At 41.5% G+C, this 21,790-nt stretch overlaps 1 protein-coding gene across 6 annotated transcripts in view; it reads right to left on the reverse strand.

Annotated features, from left to right (window-relative positions):
- The window catches only part of CNTRL (centriolin), an 86,743-nt gene that overhangs the window by 21,849 nt on the left and 43,104 nt on the right, over window positions 1-21,790 (reverse strand). For 5 of the 6 annotated variants that reach the window (XM_059657789.1, XM_059657785.1, XM_059657786.1 and 2 more), the window contains 13 exons: window positions 20,131-20,307; window positions 19,093-19,227; window positions 16,030-16,175; window positions 15,232-15,439; window positions 14,556-14,735; window positions 12,028-12,207; window positions 11,155-11,271; window positions 10,729-10,873; window positions 10,125-10,270; window positions 8,128-8,317; window positions 6,278-6,591; window positions 4,388-4,593; window positions 2,441-2,633 (listed from right to left, as the gene is read on the reverse strand). In XM_059657789.1, the coding sequence (XP_059513772.1) occupies window positions 2,441-2,633; window positions 4,388-4,593; window positions 6,278-6,591; window positions 8,128-8,317; window positions 10,125-10,270; window positions 10,729-10,873; window positions 11,155-11,271; window positions 12,028-12,207; window positions 14,556-14,735; window positions 15,232-15,439; window positions 16,030-16,175; window positions 19,093-19,227; window positions 20,131-20,307 (2,337 nt within the window). The remainder of the gene's footprint in view (window positions 1-2,440; window positions 2,634-4,387; window positions 4,594-6,277; window positions 6,592-8,127; window positions 8,318-10,124; window positions 10,271-10,728; window positions 10,874-11,154; window positions 11,272-12,027; window positions 12,208-14,555; window positions 14,736-15,231; window positions 15,440-16,029; window positions 16,176-19,092; window positions 19,228-20,130; window positions 20,308-21,790) is intronic. The other variant, XM_059657788.1, reaches the window with a different exon arrangement.

A 21,790-nucleotide genomic window follows, 5' to 3' on the forward strand; every position in this document is an offset into this window, starting at 1 on the left:
TCTAGCTATTATCATGTTAGGTAAAACCTAAATAATCTGAAGATGATTTAATTATGGCTGATAAACACAAATATTAAATACTTTTAAAAAAATATTTTTTTGATTTCAGAGAGGAAGAGAGAGGGAGAGAGAGAGAGAAACATCAATGATGAGACAGAATCATTGATTAGCTAGCTGCCTCTTGCATGCCCCCTACAGGGGCTGGTTTCTGTCAGTTTCATCAGCAAAGCACTGGACAAAGCTCAGTATGCACTCCAGAATGCCACTATTTTCAAGTAGTTTTTTTTTTTGTCTCCTTCTATGTCAAGTTTTAACTTGTCTGGCTCATTCCTTACAAAATGTAGCATTTCTCCTTTCCTCTTTCTCCTTAGCAAGCTGCCTCCCTGAGTCATTTTGGGAAGATGAAGGGAGAAGAACTTAGTCTTGGTTCACTTATTATCTCTGCCTACTAATTAGTATCATCAATTCTTTTTCTTTTATATCCCAGTGATAAGTTTTTCTCTAGTCCTGCTCACACCTATTTCCTCTCACAGTAATGTAACATGTGATAGAAGAAGGAACTGATCATTTGAAAAGACATGAGGATAGTTTTCCATTCTTATTAAAACCATCACTCAAAGAATTTCTTTAATAAGTCATTCATTTCCATTCTTGAGTAATAGATTTCTATTCTTTAAAGTGATCCATTTTTACTTTTATTTTTTTATTATTATTATTTTATTTATTTATTTATTTTTATTTTATTTTATTTTATTTTTATTGCTTAAAGTATTACAAAGGGTACATTTTTAAATAACAATATAAAAATAGTAATTCCTGAGGTTGCTCCATGTGGGTATGGGACTTTATCCTGGAATTCTCCTCTAGCTAAAAAAAAAGGTCTCTTGGTAAGACAGAACTTTAACTGTGTGATCCTGGGCTAGTTAACAGCCTCTCTGAACTATATCTGTCAACTGGCTAACAATCACTTTACATGGTTGCCAGGAAGGTAAAATAAAAATAAATAAAATATCCAATATTATCTCAGACCAAAAAATATTTGATTTTTTATATCCTTATCAACTTAAGAGAACAAAGTAAGACTAAGAGTCCTGTAAGGTACAATGTTGCTTTAGAAAAATACTAGAGGCCCAGTGCACGAATTCGTGCACAGGTGGGGTCAGGCTAGCCGGCCCCAATCAGGGTGAATCGGGGCCAGGCCTGTCAGGAAGGAGCCAGCGGGGGCCGGCTGGGGGGAGGGGTGCAGGCAATTGGCCAGCGCCCCCCCCCAATTGGAGTGGGGGAGCTGATTGGGGGCAGGGATGGCCTGGGGAGGGGCTGCGGGTGGTGGGCCGACCGGCCCCACCTCTGATTGGTGTGTGTGGGGCCAACTGGGGGGTCAAAGCTGGCTGGCGGGAGGGGCTGCGGGCCGATCGAGGTGGTGGGGGCTGTTTGGGGGTAGGGCCAGCCATGGGGAGGGGCTGTGGGTTGGCTGGCCCTACCCCCGAATGGAGTGAGGGGTCCCATCAGGGACCAGCAGCCCTGGGGGAGGGGCCATGGTTGTTTGGCTGGGTGGCCCTGTCCCTGATTGGAGTGGGGGGGCCGACTGGGGGCGGAGCTGGCTGGGGGGAGGAGCCTAGGGCCAACTGGGGTGGTGGGGGCCCATTGGAGGCATGGCCAGCCTGGGGGAGGGGCTGCAAGTGGTTGGCCAGCCAGCCCTGCCCCCTATTGGGGTGGGGGGCCAATCAGGGGCGGGCCAGCTGGGGGGAGGAGCTGTGGGCCAATCAGGGTGGTGGGGGCCCATTGTAGGTAGGGCCAGCTGGCCAACCTCCTGCAGCCCCTCCCCCCGGCCGGCTCCACCCTTAATTGCACCCCACCCCAGTAGGGGACCAGGCCATCCAGAGGGAAGGGCTTTGGGGGGGTTGGCCTGATGCCCCGCCCGCCATCAGGGTGGGAGAGGCTGATCAGGGGCAGGGCCGGCTTGGGGGAGGGGCCATGGGAGATTGGCTGGCCAGCCCCACTCCCCCAGTCAGGCTGTTTCACTAGCCGCAGTGGGCGACTGGTTGTTCTGGTCATTATGGCATTCTAGTCACTGGCTTTTTACATATATATAGATAAGATTGACATGTTTAATAATTACAGATATCAAACCAAATAAACAAAGACATAGTTAAGGAGGTGGCAAGTGTTAGGAACAAATGACTTCAGAAGCTTTAAATATGCTACTTCATTTAATTAATACTAAACAGCCTTGGTATTCTTAATCTGAATTTAAGTATGAGGAAAGCAAAGCTCAGGGACTTAAATGACTTGCCCAAATTTTCATAGCTCCTAAACTAGCAGCATCTAGCCTAGAACATGGCTGTCTGACTTGGACGACTTTAATCTTATCACATTTTCTTTCTAATCCTTCATGCTGACAACAGTAAGCTGTCTCACCCCAAACCACAACTGAACGTACTTTCTCTTCTGTGCATGAAAGTTCACTCTCAGCTTCCGCCAGCAGTCGATCAGCTTCCCTGAGCTCTGCTCGACGTTTCAGAAGGGTCTTCTCAATGCACTCAATTTCATCTACAATATCCTCATGGTGCTTGAGTGATTCTTCCATTTCTTGTTCATCCATAAGACTCTCCACATTTCCATCAATGAAATCTCTAAAAAAAAATCACATACATGCACATCAAGGTATTTTAAGTGTTAGAATACAGACACTTGGAGCCTAAACCAATGTTGATATTTCTATTCTTCTGTGGAATAAAAATAAAATAAAACCACTACCACAATAATTAATTATCCATTCCCTCAAAATTATCCTTCAAGACACAGTTACCCCAAAGACTGCCTAATTTTGTCTGTTCTGCTAGAATAAACACGGTGACAATATCTGACATGACACAGGGTTCGGTAACTCAAGGCTATCTTGACAAAATTACTTGAAAACAAGACCATCTATGGCAAAAAAAAAAAATGAAAGTAAATCCATCGATATATTCACAGATTATCTTTAAATGGGGGTATACAGAAACTTTCACTTTTTCCTTTGAACATTTTTGTGTTATCAAATTCCCTAAAATGATTATTTAAGTTACACTTTTATATCTGGGAAAAGAAGTGGTTATCCCACTGCCCTGCCATCCTCCTCAAAAATTATCCCTCACATATACACCTAGAAAAATAATAGATGTAACCATTCCCAAACCCTCAACCATCTAATCCCAAGGGCTTTGCTTTTTCCTGCTGGTCTGTTAGAAGGCAGAGACCATATCTCACTCACCTCTGTGTCCTTCACAGGACTCCCCTCTACCCTGGTGGCTTGGGCCAGTCTGGCTTAAATGACAAAAACTGGGCAACTGTCATAATCCATGGCCTACTGCAGAAGAGGAGCTTCTACATAAGTGACCCACTCCGCAGATACTGCATTCATTCACAGACCCTACGCCAGGTGCTGCGGCACAGAAAGGGAGGCCCAGCTACCGTCCTCCTCTGCTCCTTAAAACATGGTATGAACAGTACTATGCCCAAGGCTGCCAACCCCAAACTGTGAGAGCCCAAGATGAGAAAGGCTTTGTGTAAAAGGGAATCCTTGCCCCTTGTCTTGGAAGACAGGTAGGAGCTAGGCAGGGTTAGAGTAATGAAGCCATTTCAGACAAAGGACAGTATGTGTAACAGTGGGGAGGCAGAAGAAAATGTGGTGCTTGGGGAACCCACAGCAAAGTAAGTAGAGCCAGAACAAACACTGTGTGTGGGACAGCAGGATAAAAAAGGCAGGCGGGATTCAGATCTTGGTGGGTGGGGTATATTCTGATGGGACTGAGAGTCACATAGAAGAGTGGCACAGTGAGATTTGTAACCAAGTCAACAGGTAGAAGAAAAAAAAGAGACTAAGATGTAGAAGGCCAGTGTGGAAGCTAATGCAATGACCTAGGATGAAACTCATTAAAGGCCAGTGCAGTGGAGATCAAAGAAGGGGTCCAGTTTCAGAGCTCTTTTGAGTAGTCAGTAGGACTTGGAGACTAGCTGAATGCTGGGGGCAGTGAGGGAAAGGGAGATGTTGACAACACCTATCAGGGAAACTGGGGAGGGGGAATGGTTGTGCAATTTTCCAAGAGGGACTACAAGAAGAGCTGATTTGGATTACTGGCTAAAAGAATTGAAGCTTATACTGTCCAATATGGTAATCACCATGTGGATATTAAATTAATTTAAATTAAATTCTGTTCCTCAGTTCCATTAGCCACATTTCAAGTACTCAATAGCCACATGTGGCTTTGTGACTACTGCTTTGGACAATATAGATCTAGAACATTTTCAAGATCATAGGAAGTTCTATTGGACAACACTGATTCAGGTTATCTTAATGAACAAATATAATCATCCGAATTATAAAAATAAAATGGCTCATAATTACTTTCGCTGTTGATGCTTCTGGATGGTTCTATGTAATTCTTCTACTTCATGCTCTAAGTCTTTCTTCTCTTGCAAAAGACCATCAATATTATGATGCAGTTCTTCCATTTCTTTCTCAGACTGCTGCTTGGATACTCTCATCCACTGTTCCCATTTATTTGATTTTAAGTGCTGCATTATGTCTTCCAATCTAGAAACTTCACTCTCCTGAACAAAGAAAAAATGCAATATTGAAACGTCACATGATGTTTTCCCGATTTCCTGCCCAAAAGCTGAAGTTAACTGTGGTTAAAGTGGCATGTCTGACCTGAAAATGGTGGTAGTTTTTAAAGCTTCAGTATATGAAGAAAAAGTAAGTCAAGACAATTTTTCACAAGTCATAGATGAAATGAGTAGATTAATAAAACTTTAGACTTTTCCATCAGTCCAACTATGGTTGATAAACATTCACTAAGTACCTCTGCCTCCAGAGTTCAGCATCTAGCAGAAGAGACACAGGCCTCTCCCTCCTCTGGGCACATGGGAGAGAAGCTTTATGAGCAGGCTGACCAGAGGAAGAGGTGTTTTGCCTGGGTTTTGGAGAACAAATGATCTGGGAAATACCTAAGCTGAGGAAATAACACGTACACATTATAGGGAGGTGTAAAAGTGCACCGGGGAGCCCTGCTGGTGTGGCTCAGTTCGTTGGGCGTCCTCCCATGCACTGAGAGGTTGCCGGTTCCATTCCAGGTCAGGGCACATGCCCGGGTTGCAGCTCTATACTGATAAGGGGCATGCAGGAGGCAGCCTATTGATGTTTCTCTCCCTCTCCCTTCCTCTTTCTCTAAAAATCAATAAATTATTCTTTAACAAAAAAAGTGCACCTGGGAAACTATAGAAACAGCTGGGTACTACTGGGGAGTAAAAGAACCAGCTTAAAAGATTATCAAACACTGAACCAACAGAATTGCTATAAACTCAATGTGCACTGAAAAACTGCAAGACAATGTGAATGATTACCATTTTTAACCATATTAATGCACACAGTCCCTCTGAAACTAGTCTGACCTATTAAAATGGGGCGGTGGCTAATACCCAGGTGTCCTAGTCCTTTACCTTCCCTTCTTCTCAATCTGCTACAAAGAAAAGGAAAAAATAAAGCGCTCCAGGTATCTTGAGTTTGGAGGAGGAGCTTGTAAAATAAATTTTATTTTTTTTAGAACCAAAAAGTTATAAGGTAAGCTAGTGATTAGGAAATAATCATTGCTTGGAATCTAAACTAAGAAAAGAATACGAAATACAGTATAAATTTAGACACAGTAAACCATAGTGCCTACAAATAAATGTGCAGTCATACTATTTAGAAGCATTTGTAAAACCATGGGGAAGTGCTTGCAACATTAAAAGGGAGAAACAGATACAAAATTCTGTGTACAAGAAAAAACTATGAAAAGAAAGAAATAATAATAAACCTCACCACCCAGAAGTAATCCCCATCAAAACCTTGCTGTGTGCTACTCATCCATGTGTTTATATACAAGCACCTACATGTGTATGGATCTAAACAAATATAAACACATGTATGTGTATAAGTACAGGCACTCATATATGAATATACTTACACATACACATTAATATAGTACTCATCACTAGAAAAACATGTAAACTTTCTAAAAATGATTACTTTCTGGACTATTTTGTCATATAAACCTGGTTTGTAGACTGATTTGGTACCCTAAGTCCTGTCCAGTATTTTAATAAGAGAATGGTTGCTCAGTTCTAAACATCAGCCTTACAAATATACTTTGGGGATATAATCCATTCATAAGTAGGCCAATTTATTAAGTAAGTAACCTTATTCAGTCTCCCATGGAAGCAGAATGAATAGGGGGTCTTATGTCTTTCCACTTACTAAGTTACGGTGTTCCGGAACATTGCAATGCAGCATGCCCATAGGGATGAGGGGGATGGAGAAGTTGGGGGGTGGAGGTCCATAAACGATGGGGACCCCAGAAGGAGGCGGGCCATAAACAACAGTACCAGGCGTGAAAGGTTGGCTATTGTTGGGCAATGGAGGAGGTGGTGCATACAAGGCCATGCCCTGGGGCACAGGAGAGCCATCAGGAAACACAGTGTATATCATGTATCCAGGAGGAGGCACAAATGGGTGCTCCTCTTGGTCATCCAGCTCGCTCTCTTCTGGGCTGTCTCCTCTACTGTCTGCATCTTGAAAGAAATAAACAGAAGAGGTGAGGGGTAAGAGATCAACCAAAGGACTTGTAGGCATGCATATGAGCAAAACCAATGGACACAGACAGGGATGGGGGGCGTGGGGGAGAGGTGTGTGAAAGGCGTGTGTGTGTGTGTGTGTGTGTGTGTGTGTGTGTGTATGGGGGGGTGGCCGGGGAGAGGTCAATGGGGGGGGAAAAGGAGACTTATGTAATACTTTAAACAATAAAGAATTTAAATTATAAAAAGAAAAAGAAAAAAAGAAGTGTTTTACTCCCATGGCTTACTAGATAAACAAATTTAGCAGAAAACAGCAGCATTTAGGCCAGATACCAGAAATCTTAGAATAAAATTCTATAAAAAAGGTAAAAGCAATTTTGAAAAGCAGATCAAAACAGGGATTCAAATTATTTTCAGTGGCTGATACCTGAGTTTTTCTTATGACTATCTATTGGTTTGTGTGTGTTTTTTTTCCCTGTCTTCATTCGTTCGTTCATTTATTCGGCAACCATTTGGGTGCCTGCTTCGCTGGATGTACAAGGAAATATGCTATGAAATCCCACAGCTCTCAGCATTTACCACCATCACAACACACAGCACTCTCTAAGGCAGTGGTTCTCAACCTTCCTAATGTCACGACCCTTTAATACAGTTCCTCATGTTGTGGTGACCCCCAACCATAAAATTATTTTCGTTGCTACTTCATAACTGTAATTTTGCTACTATAAACAATATGTAATTATATATGTGTTTTCTGATGGTCTTAGGCTACCCCTGTGAAAGCGTCGTTCGACCCCCAAAGGGGTCATGACCCACAGGCTGAGAACTGCTGCCCTAAGGTGTTGATTTACTTACTTGCCTCCCCTGCAAGCAAGAACTATGTTTATCACTGATGACAGAGAACCTAGCACACAGCAGGCACTCAATAAACAGTTACTGAATGAATAAATTCTCAGAAGGTCATATTTCCACTTTAAAGATTTAAAGTTTCAGAGTAGCTAAATAATTTGCCTCGGGTCACACAGCTACTTAGTGAAAGACCTAGGATCTACCCCAGGTCTGACTCATTCCCAGAAAGCTTTAGAAAATAGACTTCTAATCCTTTATTTTAGTCAAGCATATTAATGCCACGATTCAAGGATGTAAGCTGCCACACTCCAGAAGCGGCTCAGTCTGCCTGGGTGAGGCAGGGTAGAGGAAGGCTCCATAAAAAACGTGTTGTTTGAGGACCTGGATAAGTAGAAATAGGTGTGGGAGAGGAAGGAAGAAAAAGGACATTCCAAACAGAGCACTTAAACATGGAGGTCTGAGGAAATGGCATGCTGCATCTTAGGCAGCTGGATATGGCTGACATGTGGGAGAGTGATGGGAGATGAGAATAAAGGACAAGAGGTCACTGGCCAAGACCAAGTCACAGAGGCCCTTGCAGAGCAAGCTAAGGAGTTTGGATTGTGTCTTATAGATTTCAGGGAACCAATAAAAAGCTATTAAACAGGCAAGAGAAATACAACTACCTTATGTGACCTAACTTACCTCTATTTGGAAACGATTTATGTAACCCACTCCTGATGGGAGAATAAACCCAGTATCCTGAAGCAGGTGGAGGTCCACTGCCTTCCTTCCGGTCTGATCGCCCAGGATGTGGTTTTCTAATGGGAGTTGAGGCTGCATACTTTAAGCCAACACCAGAGTCCTTGGTGGCCTGGGAACTGTGGCTGGAAACCTAAAATAAATGACAGTAGAGGACACTATCTAGCCTATATAATAAAAGGCTAATATGAAAATTGTCCCCACAGCTGTTTGACCAGGGGTGGGGCCAGCCAACCACCTGCGGCCCCTCCCCCGAGCAGTCCCCTTCACCCCAATCAGGTGGGCCGGACCCCACTTGTGCATGAATCCGTGCACCAGGCCTCTAGTTACAAATGAAAAGACTGATTTGGAGAAATAAAATCTAGAGCAAAATTAAGATGTAGCAAAGTTGAGAACAAAACTATTTTTTTATATATCACAATTCTCATTTTTCACAAATAGAAGTGAGATGTGATTACATGATCAGGTAAAATGCCTGGGTGTCTGCCTCACTATTCCATTACTTATCTTTCCTGGTGGTTTCTCTTCTTTTGCCTTGTCCTTGATTGCCCAGCAACTGAGGCAAAGAACACCAATCAACTTTCAAGGGAATCTGGGGATATTAGCTTCCTGCTGCCCTGGGAGTTTGGCATGGCTTTAGAGTGCTACTCTTTCTCTCCTAAGGAGATGGTCTATCCAGTCGTAGGTCTTTCCTCCAAATCCTCACCCACACTGCTTCCACCACCAGCCCTGGTTGTGCCAAGGATGTTGGCGTCCTTTAGTTTTCTGAGTGAAGAATCTCAGATTCTGCTCTTTGGGGAGCTGATTAAGTCTACACAGCCCTAGGACCTAGCATGTCACACTGCTTCTCTGACTGCTGCTTGTCAGCTGAATCTGGCAAGATGTCACCCGGCCCCTCTGCTTTCGAGGAGTGCTTCTTACAGTCCTCTCCTCACTCTCCACACCACATTCAGGTCTCAAGCCCCTACCATTTTGTCTCCTGAACATCATTCAATGCCCTCTCTTCTGCTCCAGTCCCACTGCTCTAGCTCTGGTCTCTATCCTTCACCTGACTGTGTTCAAACAGCCTCACAGAGAGTTCAGCCACCACAGGTCTAGCCTGCATACTCAGCCCAATTATTTGTCTTAAACTATAGCTCTGATCATATTACATACAACCTCAGTTTCCCAGGTCTACATAATTAAGTGCACGGGATTTTTAAAGCCCTTTTTAAAAAGCAAGACCCCAATCTACTTTTCCAGCTTCACCTTCATTGTTCCCATCCAACCCTACAGCCCCACAAGTTACTTCCACAAAAGGTGTTCCCTCCTTCCTAAATGCCAGTCCCTTACTGGTTGCTAAGTGTTAACTTCACCACCCTGCCTGTGAAGCCTTCCTTCCTGAACTCCCCACAAAGTAAAGCCTTCACACCTCTCTGCAACCAAAGTACACAGGTCAAGTCTGCTGTCACATGCATGTCACTGCTTTGTAATTACATTGGTGTGCCTGCCTTCCCTGCCAGCCCATGAGCTCTTTGAGAGCCGGGGCTATATCATTCATCATGGTCCCCCACCATTGCCTAGCACTAGATTTCAGTAACCACTGAATGAATGTTAGTTAAAATGAAATGAAATCCAGGTGCCTATTTTTCCATCTGAGTATCTGTACAATTCTATACCCACGTTTTAACAGGCTCTCTGGGCTCAAGTCATCTTATCCCCTTATAGGATTCCCATTCAGGGACCCGACACTATACCACCTACGTATGAATGGACAATTGCCACATTCCTTGGGAAGGCCCTATTTTCATCTCAAATATGGAAAACACTTAAGAACCTCAATGCATGGCTTAGCCTAGGTATGTGTTCTTGAACCCTGTTCACAAATTTTGGGAAAAGAACATTGTCACACTTTCTTCAAGACAATTCAGTATATACTCCCAGCACCACAGACTTCCTACTTTTGATGATGATGGTGGCGGCATAAAGTACCAATAGCCTCGTCTTTTGAAAGGATCTGCCATGCTGCTGATGTAATCATTCTGATAAGAAACTTCACGTCGAAGGTCAGCAATTTCTTCCAAAATGTTTTCAAAGTTTCCTTTATCTGTAAAGGAAAGCCATTATATAAAGTTGTCTATGAAACCATCTACTTCCTTCCTCTCTATACAAGTGATTCCATGAGAGTCAATGACTTTTATCAATTCCTCAAAGTTGATTTTCAGCCTGCCTAGCTAACATTTAAAGAGCACAGTCATAGCCTTCTATTGTTCACTTATAAAGTAAGCCAGAAAAAGAAAATAAACAGATTTGTAAACATTATTTATTTTGAAAATACAAAAATAAATCTCTTATCTCTTTGTGATCAAATCCTTTAATACAATACTGTACTTACATAAAAATTTTAATTCTTTGCTTTTATTTATTAAGCTAATTATCACAGCTAGTAAATCAAGCATAAAACTGATCTGAAACAGTTAAATAAATTTGCTAAAGGTAAAAAAAAAAAAATGTTTTGATTTAGAACTACAGTACCATTACCACAATCAAAGGCCAATACTTTACCGGCCCCAGTGAGGTCTAGTAAGTTCCGCAGCCTTGCAATCTCTGTCCTTTGCCTCTCCATGGTCTCACTCAGCTTCTCCATTTCCAGCACCTGTGAGTCTGCTCCTGTGGTATCTACATCTGCTTTCTCCATCTCAATACGAAACTATTGAGAAATCAGACACACAAAGTTCCCAATGAATATTCTTTCACATATGCACTTATTCTTGCCACTGACTGTAATTCTAGAAGTTTTACTTATACTTTACTAATGAGGAAATTGCCTCACTCCTTATAAACTACACTATCCTTGGCACACAGAAAATAAAGCACTGACCGACTAGTGAATGCAATTCAAAATCATTTGTGATATCCCCTCCAGTGATCAGTCTTTTAGGAACTGACAAGGACCCAATCAGGAGGAGGTCTCAAGGTACAAGCACTGACCTGCTCCTCTTTCCCCCTGAGAAGATTCTGTAGGAGTTCAATCTCTGCTTCTGCTCGAGTCAGATCCCTGGCTGCTTGCATGGCCTTTCTGCTGAACCTCTCCGTTTCCTGCAACTCCTGTTGGGACAGAGGTATGAGAAAGGCCCTACAGCTTTCATAGGTTGTTTTCTTCATTTCTTCTTCCTCCTAGTTTGATTCCTCTGATTTCATCACATTGCCTGCCTGGCTATCCCATGTATATGTGATGCCAAGTCCCACTTTGTCCTCTGCTGTTCCCATCATCTGGCAGGCTGTTCCACCCCTCTATGGGTGGAGTAGGGTGCTGCTTCAGAAGTGAGCAGGGCTCAATTTTTCCTTCATTGGTTCTACAGTCTTCCATGACTGGTGTCTTTCTGGACTCTCATCATTAGATTCTCTTCTAAGATCTACTGTCTTAATCTCATTAGCATTTGCATTCTATAAAGAATGTATCAGACATTATCTCAGTCAGGAGTCATAACAGCCCTATGAGGTAACATATTAATCATCTGACCGCACAAGATGAAAAGTCTGAGATTCAGGAGGATTACATGGTGAGCCTTGAAGACCTTCATTTGGGTCTGCAAAGATAGCTATCTCCCTAAGCAGATCCCTACACTTTGAGGTAGGGATGGTATGTTTCATTTGATGGTTCCTTACAGGACTCAATAGAGTGCAGGGCCCATGGCAGGGCTGTGAGAGGAGAAATACAATCTGCAGGTCTGAAGGGAAATATACAATTTGATAATGGTTTAATAAATAGCCAAAGTCTATAAGAAGATCAGTAATACAAGTTGTTATGTTTTTTGACAAAAGCAGCACTGGTGAAAACTTGTTCTGTACATGTGAACTCACCTCTGCTCGCTCCTGGTTAATTTTCATAACAGTTCCATGAAGGGACTTAAGCTGGTCTTTAGCAATGGTGAGCTCAGCTGTGGCTAGCTTATCAGAGGCAGCCACAGCTTTTTTAAGTTTCCTTAATTCTTTATCTAAACCAAGAAACTGCTCCTGAGATTTGGCATCTTCAAGTTTCTTCTAAAATAAAAGAAATACTAATTAAACATATGAATCATTTGGTAACAATGAGTTAATATGTAATTAATATTAGGGCAGGGGTACTATTTACTGCTACACATCCCATGCCTAGAACAATACCTGGTACATAGTAGGTACTCCATAAATATTCACTAAGTGAATGAATAAATAAAATCATCTCAAAACTGTAAGAGAAACTTAGAATGAAATCAGTCTTTGTAGTCAAGAATCTTAGTGATAATAAATTCATTCACTGATTGGAAAAACATTTCTTGGCACTATCACCAAGTGACAGACTACCTGCTTTGAATCACTGAGTCAGGCAGTAGGCATATGGTGGCAAAGAAAACAGATTTGGCTGCTGCCCTCAAGGAGCTTAGGAGAGTCATATTAAACACCTACAGAGACAAATAACTAAAGTTGTGATTACTGCTATTAAGGGACAGAACAGAGCACGGTCTGAGAGAAAAGCAGGGAGACCTAGATTGGTAGGAAGGCAGCAGCCAGGAAGAAGAATAGTGGAAGAACATGGTCCAGGGGAGGGAATGGCAGGTGCGAAGGCCAAGAGGGAAGACAGAACTTGGTTGGCATTTTTGATTAGCTGAAAGAAAGAGCATACTGAGAGACCTAGTTGGTTTGGCTCAATGGATAGAGCGTTGGCCTGCGGACTGAAGGGTCCCAGGTTCAATTCCAGTCAAGGGCACATGCCTGGGTTGCAGGCTCGATCCCCAGTGCGGGGTGTGCAGGAGGCAGCCAGTCAATGATTCTCTCTCATCATTGATGTTTCTATCTCTCTCTCCCTCTCCCTTCCTCTCTGAAATCAATAAAAATATAATTTAAAAAAAAAAAGCCCTGACCGGTTTGGCTCAGTGGACAGAGCGTCGGCCTGCAGACTAAAGGGTCCCAGGTTCGATTCCGGTCAAGGGTATGTACCTTGGTTGCGGGCACATCCCCGGTAGGGAGTGTGCAGGAGGCAGCTGAATTGATTTCTCTCTCTCATCGATGTTTCTAACTCTCTATCCCTCTCACTTCCTCTCTGTAAAATATCAATAAAATATATACTTTTTTTAAAAAAGAGCTTACTGAGAAAAGGAATGAACTAAACAGAGGTAATCATGCAGGGCCTCATAACCTTAAGAATTTTGGACTTTATACTAAGTACAACAGAAGCTACTAGAGATGGGGGAGACATGGATGGACTGACAAGAGCCAATTCACATTTCTGAAAGAACATGTTGGCTGCTCTGTGAAGCAGGGTCATTAGCGGAAGTGGGAGACTTGTCAGGTAGTCACAGCAAGTATCCAGAAGACAGATGGCTGAATGAAGGTGGTGGCACTGGAGAAGAACATAATACATATATTCCAGATATATTTTGGAGGCAGGCTCAGTAAGACTGGGACTGATGGGTTCTCAGTATGAGGCTAGTCATTCACTGAGGCTGGAAGAAGGGAGATGGTAGGTGTGAGGAGTTAGAAGACATGAAACAATAGAGCAGAGGAGAATAAGCTTACTGGAGAAAAGGGTAAAGATCCCCAGTTAAGGTAGGTTAACCAAGAGTTTATAGTGATACTACTATGCCTGCAAAGGCGACTTATCCTCCAGGAATACTTAGCATGTCTGCAAGCCCAAAGAAAGCAAATAGCTGCAGTTTTGTCAGAGAATACAGACAGGAGAAAAGGGCAAGGGATTTGAGGATATTTGCAAAAATGGCTACAGTGGTAGACTGTGGAATCTAAGTTGAACAAGGAGGAAAATAAAGATAGGAAGACTTAACAAACAGAAAAGGCGGGGCTAATGTAGTGAAATTCTCAATAATGTTGGAAAATGTCAGCATGGGGTGCTGGTAAGAAAAGAGGTGATGGTAAGAGTGATGCTTCAATTTGTGATTTCAAAGGTGGTGGGCACAATTTGGACAAAGTCTAGGATCTGACAATGGGAGAAGATGGTTATGTAGGACTGAGAAGTTCAAAGAGAGGCCAGGGTGTTAGGAAGAAAGATGAGAAGTTTATAAGTAATTTCCCACAGATGTGTCCAATTGGGCAAGGGGCTTGGAAAGAGGCAAAGTCATCCCAATAGCATTTAACTACCACCTCACCAGTTCTAAAGTCACTTCATAGCATTCTAATTCTTTCTTTGCATCTATAATGGTATCATTGTCTCATGACACGCATCCAGGTTTCTCTTCAGTCAGTGTCACGGGAGGGGCGGGAGGGGGGGGCAGGGGGAGGCGTGGCAGCAATTCAGCCAGAGGTGACTGTGGATCACACCCCTTTCTCAGCTGGCCTGATTGCTGGGGGCAGGACAAGCAGCAGGAACTCATGTGTCTCACTTTCCTAGTCTACCCCACCTTTTTCTCTAACTCTTGGAGTTGGGCCAGAATTCTTTCCTTTTCTTCATCAGCTTCCTGAAGTTGGAGATCTGTAAGGCCTTGGATTTCCTCCATACTTTTCAGGTTTTCTTGCAAATAGTGAATTTCATTCTCCATCTGCTGGATCCTTGCTTCATGTTGCCTCTTATCCAAATTAATCTGTGAGGAAATGGGAGTTTCAAAGATGATTTTTAAGCAAAACTATGTTTTAAGCAAAATAAAAGCTTTTGAGGGAATTATATTTCATTTTACTAAAAAATGTAACAAAATTTTGCACTCAATAGTTACTGGGGATGGTTTTCTCTTGAATATTCTCTAGCATCCATTTTAATGCTTGTCTCATTAAATAATTACATCAAGAAAAATCTAATTCTGGCACCATACTATACTCCAGCGATGTAACATTATTTGCCTGCTTGTTAAGAAACATCTCCCTGGCTTCTAGGACAAGGAAAACACAGTTTCACAAAGAAGCCTGATTTTAACATCAGTAGCCATATTCAGGGTTGAATTTTAGTCACACCCAGCTTGACTTGTTATGAGTGAAAATAACATTTATACTTTATTTACACGAGAAAGGGAGCATTGTAATTTGCTGAAAAAATTGAATATTTGCCAAACACTTCCCTCCAGCTGCCTCTTGCCCTTTTCTTACTCTTGCTTCAAGGGCTCTCTCACAGGCCTGCCTGAATTCTTCTTGTCCATTTGCCAGTTTCTCTTGTTGCAGAGCCATTTCTTCTTGGAGTTTTCTCTCTCTTACTTGTGCTTCCTCTCTTTCCCACTGGGAGCATGCAAGAATTTCACTGAATTGTTTCTGCAAATCAGCAAGACTTTTCCCTAAGACATCTGAAGGACTATGGATTCTGGTAAGGGAGAAAAAAGATGGTATAAATGTGACATTTTATTTTGATGCTAGATGCCGGGTACAAACATGCTGGTAATATTAGTGCAGGAATAAAAAAAGTTGTGTGGAATGGGACTGGTGTCAATCCGTAACAACTTACTGAGCATCTCCTAAATGCAAACCATTGTTTTATCAAATGACTCTTAGTCACCCTAGAAACACAGGCTAAAATGACATTTGCTCAAAGAATAAATGTCCATTTCATATATTTAAATTAGCCTTAGCTCCATCTGATATTTTGTTCTCTATTTAAAGTAGAACATAGCGTCTCTACTTCCTAACCATATGCAGTGAACTTTCTGGAATTACTCTTAAAACCTTTATGTTTTTAAAATGAAATAATACCAAAAAGTATAAAATGTTTAATATGTAAAAAAAATCAGTGACAGACAATTTGATTAAGTAATCTTTTGTCTCAACTACAGAAATATGATAAAGGAAAAGCTTACAAAAGAACTCAGCCATTTTACAGTAGTGGGAAAGGTGAGTTCATCACTAACCCTCACAACTCGGCCCACCGTATTCTTGGAGGTCTTGATTTTCCATTACCTCATTTCCCCAGCTCCTGATTTCAGTTTTCTCCGTAGCTCATCCACACGAGCTGCCACTTCTTCTGGATGAATCAAGCCATCAACCACATGGTTAAGGTGGTTCTGGAAATCTTTAAGTTGCTGTTTCAATAGGTTATTGTCATCCTGTGAAGGAAGGTAAAATGAGGAGGTAAGTTAGCAAAAAAAAAAAATTGAAAATATACCACATACACATATAGACCCTGTATTACTTACCATATGATAATTTTATTCAATACCTTTTACTAATTCTTTTAACCCTTTCCACTCGGACTAACAATATCTGAATCTACTGATCAATCTAAAGTCACAAAAGACACAACCAGGCACTTATGATGTCTCTTGATGTGATGCAAAAAGACATTCTTATGAACACTACTTATGAATGTCTTCTTGTCAAAAACTAACTTGAATCTAAATAAGCCTCCAGCCCTAGCCAGTTTGGCTCAGTGGATAGAGCGTCGGCCTGGGGAATAAAGGGTCTCAGGTTCGATTCTGGTCAAGGGCATGTACCTTGGTTGCAGGCACATCCCCAGTACGGGGTGTGCAGGAGGCAGCTGATCGATGCTTCTAACTCTCTATCCCTCTCACTTCCTCTCTGTAAAAAATTCAATAAAATATATTTTTAAAATAAATAAATAAATAAGCCTCCATATGTAACATAATACCATGGAATGCAAACAGCAAAATCTAGAATATGAAAAACTATTAAATTTATTTTCCTACCTACCTGAGTGATCAATTTACTTCAAACTCAGTGTAACACTGTGAACTAAAATATAGAGAATTTAGAATTACAATGAACTTGTTAAGTGCCTGTCATACTTAGAGTCATCTTATCTGTAAACTGTCCCTGCCCAATGCCCTGAGGTGGCTATATTTATACTATTGTCTAATCCTGGCCACAGGTGATCTGACCCAAGGTCAGTCAATCCACTGAAAACAAGTTCTCACTCTTTCCAGATACTGAACCAATATCCAGTACAGCAGGTCTGCATAAGAGCTGGACCTACAAAAATATGCCAGTTCAAGGCTGAAATCCATGTTGGAGCACATGCAATGCCCAAACAGATGGAGAATGACAAATGAGAGGGCTGTGAAGCCTCTGAAAGGTTGTTAGAACAGCTCTGGTTCTTGGTAACCCATCTCCTTTCTTGGGGTAGTGTTAGTAGGTTTCAATTCACTGCAACTAAATGATTTCTGACAAAGACTGGTGAGGAGAGTTTAACTTGAACTCTGTAGCAGGTTAGTAGGTTAAACAACCAGAGAAATGAGTTCTAAGATAGTCTCACAGCATGGGCCAGCATCCTGGAAAGCTGGCTTCAGTTTCTACTTTGGAGAAGGCCCCTGAAGAATAGACTTTAGTCCTTTTCTTTAATAGACGTATACTGAAGTATTTATGAGTACAATAAAGATGCATGAGATTTTCCTTAAAATATTCCAGAAAAAAAAAGCACACTAACTGAAACAGAATGGCAGAATGTTGAGAATTGTTAAAGCTGGATCAATAAAAGGTCATAAGATTGTTCTCCTTTTTGTGATTATTTGAAATTTTCCACAATAAAAATAAAAAAATAATCTGATGAACACCCAACACATACACACACAGAAATAGAAAACATGTACATCTTTTATGTTATTTGTTTCAGGAGTTGAACTGATAGGAGTAAAAATTAAATTCTAGGTTTTTAAATTTCCTTAAACTTTGAGGAAAAAATATTCACGGCATTGGAGAAAGAGAATTTGGATGAGTTTAGTCTTATTCGTTACAAACCTGCATGACTTTTTGGAAGCTTTTTGGAAGCTTTTCCCAAACCAGAGCAACTCTGCCCCTTCACTTCTGGGGTAGGGTAACAGCTGCCACTCCAGTCAGCCAAGCGGCCCCTGACCTCACAGATTTGAAAACTGAGTATTGACCCAGGTACTTTGTTCAGACATTTGTCCTCTTTGAGAGTTTAATTATCTGGAAAATCCTGTCCACCTGTTTCTCCTGCAGTTGGTCACATCATTGTGACAGTGGCTATAAAAATATTTGGCCAAAGAAAACTTCCACCAATGCAAAAAGGATGCATTTTTAATAGCATTCTTTCGGAGACAGGGACTGTAAAAACTGTTTATAGTTAAGAAGTTCTACTGCAGCCCACTCTAGCTAAATTCCTGGATAGATATTTCAGTGGAAAGAGAAGGTACCAACCTGATAACTTTAGTTCAGTCTGATGACAAATGTGCTTCTAGGAGAAACACGAGATACTGCTTTTGCCCATGAGTTTTTGAGATATTGCTCTTGCCCATGAGTTTACACTAACATTGCCTCCATCTCTTTGCACCATCATAACACCATTAAGGATATGCACATTAATAATTTTAGAACAATGGGCTCACAAGGGAACAGAGACTCTCTTTCATACTGTCCCACTTAGAATTTCTTTTTTCTAACTAGAGGCCTGGTGCACGGATTCATGCACTGGTGGAGGACGTGGCCTGCGGGGATCGGCCCGCTGTGGGAGCGCCACTCATCTCGGTCAGCTGAGCAGCACTCCCACTGTGGGAGCGCAATGACCACCAGGGGTAAGCTCCTGTGTTGAGCATCTGCCCCCTGGTAGTCAGTGAGCATCATAGCAACTGGTCGACAGGTCTTTCTGATTGGTCCACTGTTTGGCTGCTGGGCTTTTATAGATATAGATAATATAAGTTGCTTACTACATGTTAGAGCAGACTGTCAAGTTGCTGACTAACAATGTCAACATTTTCAGTGTCCCATGTAAGAATATATTCTATACCAGTGATGGCGAACCTATGACACACGTCAGAGGTGACACGCGAACTCATTTTTTTGGTTGATTTTTCTTTGTTAAATGGCATTTAAATATATAAAATAAATATCAAAAATATAAGTCTTTGTTTTACTACGGTTGCAAATATCAAAAAATTTCTATATGTGACACGGCACCAGAGTTAAGTTAGGGTTTTTCAAAATGCTGACACGCCAAGCTCAAAAGGTTCTATACCAGCAAATCTCTGTTCTATACCAGCAAATCTCTACCTGCAGCTGTTTAAGTTGCTTGCGGAGCTCACTATTTTCTTGGTCCTTTTCTTCTGAGAACTGGGCTTTTCCGAGGGCATCCTTGAGGGCTTGCTTCTCCTTCTCAAGTTCTGCTTGAAGGGCTAGTTGTTCTAACTATTGCCATAAGAAGCAATGATATGAAAACACAAAATAACAATAATTTATGATCTAAAAAGGCAAAAAGAAATTTACATATATATGCAGTCCCTCCCTTGCTAGCTATGGTTTTATAACCGCTCAATTTTAGGTTTGTACTTCCAAATTTAAAGATCCAAGGTAATTTTTTTCACATGCCTCCTTAAATATTGATACTTAAAGGAGAGTAAGCATCAAAATCAGCTCAGCCCAGATACACCAAATCAGAATCTCCATGGGAATAGGGGGTTCAGTACCTCCTTTCAAAAGCTCTGTGAGTGATCCAACAATTACTGCTCTACTTCCCCTTACACCAATACTTCTCAAACTGTGGTCCTCAAACACCTGCATCAAAATCCTTGGTGTGCCCCTAGCCGGTTTGGCTCAGTGGATAGAGCGTCGGCCTGTGGACTCCGGGGTCCCAGGCTCGATTCCAGTCAAGGGCATGTACCTTGGTTGCGGGCACATCCCCAGTAGGGAATGTGCAGGAGGCAGCTGATCGATGTTTCTAACTCTCTATCCCTCTCCCTTCCTCTCTGTAAAAAAATCAATAAAATATATTAAAAAAAAAAAAAAGAAGTGCCGTAACCGGTTTGGCTCAGTGGATAGAGCATCGGCCTGGGGACTGAAAGGCTCCGGGTTCGATTCCGGTCAAGGGCATGTACCTTGGTTGCGGGCACATCTCCAGTAGGAAGTGTGCAGGAGGCAGCTGATCGATGTTTCTCTCTCATCAATGTTTCTATCTCTCTCCCTTCCTCTCTGTAAAAAAATCAATAAAATATATTTTAAAAAAAGAAATATTCAATTTTACATTACATTAAAGGAAGACTGATATGTTAAGGCCACAGACTAGTTTCTAGACAGCTTTATGCTCTTACTTACCTGGCTAAGACTTGTTAATTTTTCCATGTCTCCCTTGAGCTGATTGGCTTCAGCATCACGTATTTTCAGCTGAGCCTCGAGCTCAGCCTCATAGGCACTGAGATCTCCCTGGGTCTGCTGCAGAGATGCATTCACCTCATGCTGCTCTTGGAGGGCGCTTTCTAGCTCTGCAAGCTCCTGGAAGGATTCAGGGTATGTTGAACTACAAAACCATCACTGTGATGCTTAAGCATCTACAAATCATTATAAGTAACTTGATCACAGTAAACCAAATGCTGGCCAGCCTGGCACAGAAAGTGTTCATTAGCAATATCATGAAGCCACAGACTGGGCCAGGCTGAAAAGTAAATGTAATCAGAAATGTAATCTGACTAAATGCAATCAGAAAAACCAGTAAGCTACCAACATGCTTCCTAAAGTGTAATATTTTAAATGTACCTGGACAGGTTAAAAAAAAAAAAAAAAAAAGAGAGAGAGAGAGAGTGAGAGAGAGAGAGAACAATAAAATTTAAAACCTATTTTCTATCAGACACTGGAATAAATGTTTTCACATTCATTATTTCATTTCATCTTCATAATTACTGCGTATGACAAGATATTATTATTTTTGTTGTTTTCTCCCAATCTTCTATCTCCAGTTAGGAGAATGAACACCTGAGTAGATGGCATGAGGCTGTGGAGCTAAAAAAAGACAGTCGGAATATGAGCTGAGATCTCTGACTCCAAAGCCCACACTCTTTATATTAAACCACAGTATGTTCACTTATCAGAACAAAATGGGATGAGCACTCTCAAATATTAAGGATAACAGAGTAACTTAAATGAGTAGCTAACAAGAATACAAGTACATACTGATCAGCATACCTCAGTTCTGAGTCATTTTCTCCCATTTGTATCCCATTTTAATTAAACATTACAGCTTCCATCTACTTATTTGGGATCTTAAAGAATTAGATCAAACTATTTTGGATTAAAGAGGGGGATGCTACAATGAGAACTTCTATAGAAGAGTTTCTCAATGGGTGGTCCAAAAAGCACATTTGAATCAACTGGGTTGCCTATTCAAAATGCAGACTCCATCTATAATCAACAAAAGATTAGTATCCATATATATAAAGAACTCCTATAAATCGTTAAGAAAAAGACAAACAATCCAATAGAAAAATGGGCAAAGAATATGAATAGGGAATTCAATGAAGAGAACACTGAATGGTAAATAAACAAATGAAAGGTGCTCAACCTCTCCAGTAAACCAGAGGGAAATAAAGTTAAAAGAAGACACTATTTTGCCCTAGCTGGTTTGGCTCATTGGCCTGCGGACTGAAGGGTCCCGGGTTCGATTCTGGTCAAGGGCACATGCCTGGGTTGTGGGCTCAATCCCCAGTAGGGGGCGTGCAGAAGGCAGCTAATCGGTGATTCTCTCTCATCATTGATGTTTCTATCTCTCTCTCTCTCTCTCTCTCTCCCCCTCTCCCGGCCTCTTGGAAATCAATAAAAATAAAAAAAATATATTAAAAAAAGACACTATTTTATACAGAGCACAGAAAACATGTTAAACACACAATGAAGAAACAATCAGACAAATCTGTAATGTGGGACACTCTAGGACTACCACCGGACACACAAACCCACACACACAAGCTATAAGAGATATTCTTGG

Source organism: Myotis daubentonii, chromosome 11, assembly GCF_963259705.1.
Source record: "Myotis daubentonii chromosome 11, mMyoDau2.1, whole genome shotgun sequence".
NCBI lineage: Eukaryota > Metazoa > Chordata > Mammalia > Chiroptera > Vespertilionidae > Myotis > Myotis daubentonii.